Here is a 6751-nt window from a genome sequence, read left to right as displayed (position 1 = left end):
TATTGTCAATTATTGTAGGTTTTACTTGGGTGTGTGAAGTTGGCACCCCTATGTTACGATACCATAGTTCTGTTTAGAGTTCTGAATTATTTAGAACAAAAGAAAGAGTTCTTGATAATTTTTATAAAGAGTTCTGTCCATTATAACAATAAAAGCAGAGTTTGAAAAATAGGGGTACCAACTTCACGTTTTTAGACATATCAAAATTAAATAGTTCTGAGCATAGTTCTGATGTTTTTTTGAATAGTTATGTAGTTCCTAATACTTTTTTGCAAGAGTTCTGCAGTTTTTAGTTTTAAAAATTGACTTCAAACATCAGAGATATATTTTCGAAATTTCGAGTTCTGATCAAAAATATCGAAGTTCTGAATTATATTCGATAAAACAAATATAATCGCGAAAACCGCATGGTCTTAGCTATTATAGTTACCGAAATACCGATTTTTTAAAATTAATATACTTTTGTAAAAAATTTTGGAAATCTCGAGTTCCGACCGAAAACATCAGAGTTCTAAATTACATTCGATAAGACAAATATAATCGTGAAAACCGCATGATCTTAGCTATTATAGTTATCGAAATATCGATTTTTTAAAATTAATATACTTTTGTAAAAAAATTTTGGAAATCTCGAGTTCCGACCGAAAACAGCAAAGTTCTAAATTACATTCGATAAGACAAATATAATCGTGAAAACCGCATGATCTTAGCTATTATAGTTACCGAAATACCGATTTTTTAAAATTAATATACTTTTGTAAAAAATTTTGGAAATCTCGAGTTCCGACCGAAAACATCAGAGTTCTAAATTATATTCGATAAGACAAATATAATCGCGGAAACCGCATGGTCCTAGCTATCATAATTACCAAAATAATGATTTTTTTAAATTAATTACTTTTATAAAATAAATTTAAAAATTACAAGTTCTGATCAAAAACGTCGGAGTTCTAAATTACATTCGATAAGACAAGTATAATCGCGAAAACCACATGATCTTAGCTATTATAGTTACCAAAATATCGATTTTTTAAAATTAATATACTTTTATAAAAAATTTTGAAAATCACGAGTTCTGACTGAAAACAATAAAATTCTATATTACATTTAATAAGATAAGTATAATCGCGAAAACCGCATGGTCTTAATTATTATAATTGTCAAGATAGCGATTTTTTAAAATTAATATATTTTAACGAAAAATTGTAGTAAATACAAGTTCTAGTAAGAAATCTTATAATTCCGAACTATATTCGATAAAACAAGAAAGAAAAAAAGTACAGATTTTATAACTCTATTATTTTATTATAACATAGTTTCTTAGATATCGCGTTTTAACTATACTTTATATACAATATATATATTGAAAATTTCTATTTCTGATAAAAAATGATAGAGTTCCGAATCAATGTTAGATGAATCAGGAAAAATAAATATTTTATATCCATTTCTAAAAAAAATTTTTAACGAGTCAAAGTGTTAGAAAAAATTTCAAAAGAATACATAAGATGTTGTCTGATTTGACTTAAATAAAGACAATTAAATATTAATGCTTCAATATACTAAATTATTAATTTTAAGTTTTTCTGCTCTTCTTTCTCTCAAATATCAATTAATAACTGGTTATAAAGAAAAATATTGAAACACAATCAAACAATACGTATGCATTAACGATGTCATATAAAAACAATTGAAAATCATTCATTGTAGTAGTTTCACGTCTAGCAGCAACAATACGATATAAAAATAAATTAATTTTAAAAAATCGCTATCTTGACAATTATAATAATTAAGCCCATGCGGTTTTCACGATTATACTTATCTTATCGAATGTAATCTAGAACTCCGACGTTTTTTATCAGAACTCGTAATTTTTACATTTATTTTATAAAAGTAATTAATTTAAAAAAAAATCATTATTTTGGTAATTATGATAGCTAGGATCATGCGGTTTTCGCGATTATATTTGTCTTATCGAATATAATTTAGAACTCGGGACTTCCGTTTCCGGTGTCGAGTGGTGTGTGGAGAAGTGGTTGACGTGTGTATTTTGTGGGTAGTAAGGAGTTAGAGTGAGGAAGGAAAGAGAAGTGAGTGTGTTGGTGGGAAAGCGTGTGTGAGAAAGAGTGCGGGGAAGTGAAGAGCGAAAGTGGAGGCGCGTGGTAGGGCAGATATAAGAGCATAAAGGGAAGTGTGGAGCAGTGGCATTAGGCCATAGAATATAGCGGAGAGCGTAGAGCGGCTAGTGAGGTGTGACAGAGTCAACATAGAAACGCAGAGAATCCGTCACCTGGTCCATCTCGCGATCGAAAAGTCGATTCAGGAATCAGTCAGGCAGTCATCCGAAAATCCGGCATCGATCATCGGTCAGAAGGTCGAAAGATCCAAACAATCGTTCGGCGGTCGAAGATCCATCAAAGATCATCATCATCGAAAGCATCGAAAGCATCCAGAAATCGCGAAATCCGAAAGATCGGCGTCGGCATCAGAGATCCGAAAAAGTTCAGGATCTCGAGATCCGAAAATCCAGAATCCGGCATCCGGCATCAAACATCAGCGCTTTATCGCATCATCAAAGATCAAAAGCATCGGCGTCAGCGTCATCAGAAATCAGACTCATCCAGAAGTCGTCGAGATCAAAATCCGTCGCGTCGGCATCAAAATCGGCACGATCCAATCGAAAATCCGCGTCAGATCGTCGAATCGGCATTCATCGAAATCGATCAACAAAGTCATCCAGCGCGATCAATCGAAAATCGAGAAACATCATCGATCCTCGCGTCAATCAAATTCAATCACTTCGATCCGGCGCTTGATCGGCGTCGACGTTATCGGCGGCATCCGTCGAGATCCGTCAGCGAAATCGTCGCGATCATCGATCGTCATCAGGACATCGTCGAGAATCGGATACAGACATCCGAGATCAGCATCAAGCTCGCGTCAGAATCAATCGTTCGGTATCGCAAAGATCCGGAATCAAAGTCAAAGATTCGAGAAATGAAAGTCGAGATCAGTAAATCGTCGCTGCTTCGTCCACGATCGGATCGAAATAAAGCATCAAGATTATCGGAAGTCAATCAAGACTCGAAAGAACAATCGGAGGATCTGTCAGAATCAAGGTTAAAGTCGGATCAAAGTCAAATCAGACAATCAAGCAATCAACGTCCAAAGTGGAGATCAAAGAATCTCGGAAATGTCAGAATATCGAAAAACTCGGAGTCGATGTCGGATCGAGATCGAGGAAAGGCATGAATGATCGAAGGATTTCTGCAAAATCAGATGAGAGAGATCTCATCAAAGTTTGAAGAGGAAGGATCGGAGAAAGTCGAAAGACAAGAGAGTGCTAAGGAGGAGAGAGTTGTTGAAATGGTTAGAAAAAGCGGGGTGGACGATTTTTAATGGATGCACGAAGGGGGATATAGAGCAGATGGACATCACGAGGAAGTGGTGGTCAGTTACAGATTATGTCGAGGAACGAAGATGTGAGGATGTCGATAACAGGGTCGGAATCGAGGATAATGCGACTCGGATCATCATCGATCAAATATGGATCAAGAGTCAGAAGAGACAGACAGAAACGTCGGATCGTCTAAGAAGATCCGGCAACATAAATTAACAGAATCGATAAAGTCTCGAGCATAAGAGATCCGTCAGAAAGTAAAGTCGATATCAAAATCCGCTAACGTCGTCGGATCAAATCTCAGGGTAAAGCAAAGAATCGGCAAGATCGGAAATCGCGATCAATCCGGCATCAAAATCGCATCGAAATCGCTTAGCTCAGTTCGAGAATCATCGAAAAGTGCGATAAATCATAACATCGGCGATCGGATCGATTCGAAATCTGCGAAAGTAGATCGAAATGGTAATCGGACAAAGATCAGAATTGGATGGATGAAGAGATGGATCGTCGAAATAAGATCACGATCAAGGCGTCAGCGTGATGCGGTTTGGATCGAATTCCAGCAGAGGCAGATAAATGGAAGAAGCCTGGAAGAATCGATATCGGCATCAATACAGGTTCGGACGGATGGATCGAAAGTCGATAAAGGCATCGTCCGAATAAAGGGAGAAGTCGAGTATAGAAGGTGTCGTTGACCTCGACGCTTTATAAGGTGTATGCTCGGTGTTAGCAAGTGGAACTAAATGAGGAGGTGGAAAGAAGAGTTTGGTACCGCAGAATCAGACCAGGTTTAGGAAAGGGTTAAGGGACAATGGACAACATTCATACTAAACTATTTAGTGAATAGACAGTTAAGGGAAAAAGGAAACTAGTGGCATTTTATAGATCTGAAAGCAGCGTTCGACTCGGTGGATAGGAGGAAATTGATGGAAGCGATGAGGGAGAGGGTGAGGAAGGACTGGTCAGAAGGAGCGAGGATGTTTTAAGAGACTAGGAACAGAGTGAGGAGGGGAGGATTGGGAACAGGTTTTGGACAGGGAGAGGAGTAAAGGCAAGGATGCCCTCGAGCCCTGCTCAATTTGGTAACGGCCGATTTGGAGGAGGTAATGAGAAGAGGAGGATGGGGCGGGGTTACCGGGAGGGATGAAGATATTCTCCTGGCATACGCGGATGATGTGGTTTTGATAGCGGAGGAGGAGGACAGGATGAGGAGTATGATTGGAAGGTTAGAGAACTATTGGAGAGAAAGGATTAGAGCTAAATATAGGAAAGTCAAAAATATTAAGGTTTAAGAAAGGAGGAGGGAGAGTAAGAACGGTAAACTGGAGGTGGAAGGGGAGGAGGATAGAGGAGGTTAAAGAATTCGCTTATCTGGGGTATATAATGCAGAGAAATGGAGGACAGGAGGCGCAGATAAGAGATAGATTAGGAAGGGCGCGGCTGTAATGAGTCAGGTATGGGGATTAGGACAGATTCGGGACGATTCGGGAAGCGTCATGGCTCTGATCGGTCGGTGTGGACAGTGATCGGATATCGAGTATAAAGGTAGAAGTCGGCGAAGTTAAAGGGTCGAGGTATCCGATCGATGTCCAGAAGTCGATCAAAATTTCTCGAGATAAATAAAGGAAGAATTCAAAAAGATCCGAAACAAAGATACCTCGAGGATTCGGTCGGCATCGAAAATCGGATCTAAGAATCGGCAAGATCAAAGAAATCGAACGATCAAAATCAGGCGCGTCAGATCCAAACAATCGAAATCTCAGAATCAAAAATCGGCAGAAATCGATGTCGTCGGCAGATTCGAAAATCCGGCGATATCAGCAGACGTCGAGTCAAGATATCAGTTCGGCATCGAAAGATCATCGCAGCGTCAGTCGAAACTCTCTCGGTCTCCGTCGGTCGAGAATCGGTCGAATCATCGGCAGATAATCGAATCTCGATCTCGGCGATCAGGCATCACTCGAAATCGTCGAAAACGATCGAATCGCGTACAAAGATCGATCATCGTTCAAAGATCAAATCGGTCAAAATCATCAAGATCAAAATCGAGTCGAGAATCATCGAAATCGAGAGATCGAGAGCAAGAGGTGTTGTGGATGTGAGATTGAGATATATGAGAGGAATGGAAACAAGAACCGGAAGCGGAGGTCCCATAAAGGAGTAGGGTAATAGCGTGTGTGTGTGTGTGTAGGTAGGTTAAGAATTGATAGAGATTAAGTTAAGATAAGTTAGAGTTAAGTAGTGGTAAGATAGAGTTAAGATAGTGTAAGGTTAAATATGTAAGAGTTTGTAACCCTAAGGGGAACCAATAAAATTCTATCTATCTATCTATCTATCTATATAATTTAGAACTCTGCTGTTTTCGGTCGGAACTCGAGATTTCCAAAATTTTTTTACAAAAGTATATTAATTTTAAAAAATCGATATTTCGGTAACTATAATAGCTAAAATCATGCGGTTTTTACGATTATATTTGTCTTATCGAATGTAATTTAGAACTCTGCTGTTTTCGGTCGGAACTCGAGATTTCCAAAATTTTTTACAAAAGTATATTAATTTTAAAAAATCGGTATTTCGGTAACTATAATAGCTAAGACCATGCGGTTTTCGCGATTATATTTGTTTTATCGAATATAATTCAGAACTTCGATATTTTTGATCAGAACTCGAAATTTCGAAAATATACCTCTGATGTTTGAAGTCAATTTTTAAAACTAAAAACTGCAGAACTCTTGCAAAAAAGTATCAGGAACTATATAACTATTCAAAAAAACATCAGAACTATGCTCAGAACTTAACTATTTAATTTTGATATGTCCAAAAACGTGAAGTTGGCACCCCTATTTTTCAAACTCTGCTTTTATTGTTATAATGGACAGAACTCTTTATAAAAATTATCAAGAACTCTTTCTTTTGTTCTAAATAATTCAGAACTCTAAACAGAACTATGGTATCGTAACGTAGGGGTGCCAACTTCACACACCCCGGCTGTACGCACATGCACATTCAACAGACGCACGCGATCATATCAGTGCGCGACAGGCTCAGTCTCAGTTTGTCGCGTGTGTCTTGTATATGCCCGTAACAAGAGATTATCGCGTGCTCAACGTACTATAACGCGTTATTACACGTTATTGTGTTCAAGTTGTTTTTGTCTAAAATTTTTAATATATAGTGTGTCCACAATGGGACGTAAATATAACAAAAAGAACTTGCCTCTCTTTGCCCGCAGACTTTCCAGAAAAAAATAAGGGTTACAAGGTTAGTGTTATTTAATATTATACAGGGTGTCCGGCAACTTGTGACACACTTGAAATATGAAGATCAAACTGAATCAAAAAGTCCTATATA

At 37.8% G+C, this 6751-nt stretch overlaps 1 protein-coding gene across 1 annotated transcript; it reads left to right on the top strand.

The window, feature by feature from the left end:
- Positions 1–2259: 2259 nt before the first annotated feature.
- LOC126858689 (uncharacterized) lies at positions 2260–3252 on the top strand (the record flags this gene model as incomplete). The annotated part of the gene is made up of 1 exon (XM_050609159.1): positions 2260–3252. A coding segment is annotated over one exon (993 nt), but the record flags the coding sequence as incomplete, so codon positions are not given.
- Positions 3253–6751: the final 3499 nt, after the last annotated feature.

Source organism: Cataglyphis hispanica, unplaced genomic scaffold (assembly GCF_021464435.1).
Source record: "Cataglyphis hispanica isolate Lineage 1 unplaced genomic scaffold, ULB_Chis1_1.0 scaffold61_size7024, whole genome shotgun sequence".
Taxonomy (NCBI): domain Eukaryota; kingdom Metazoa; phylum Arthropoda; class Insecta; order Hymenoptera; family Formicidae; genus Cataglyphis; species Cataglyphis hispanica.
This window is presented reverse-complemented; position numbering and strand designations above follow the sequence as displayed.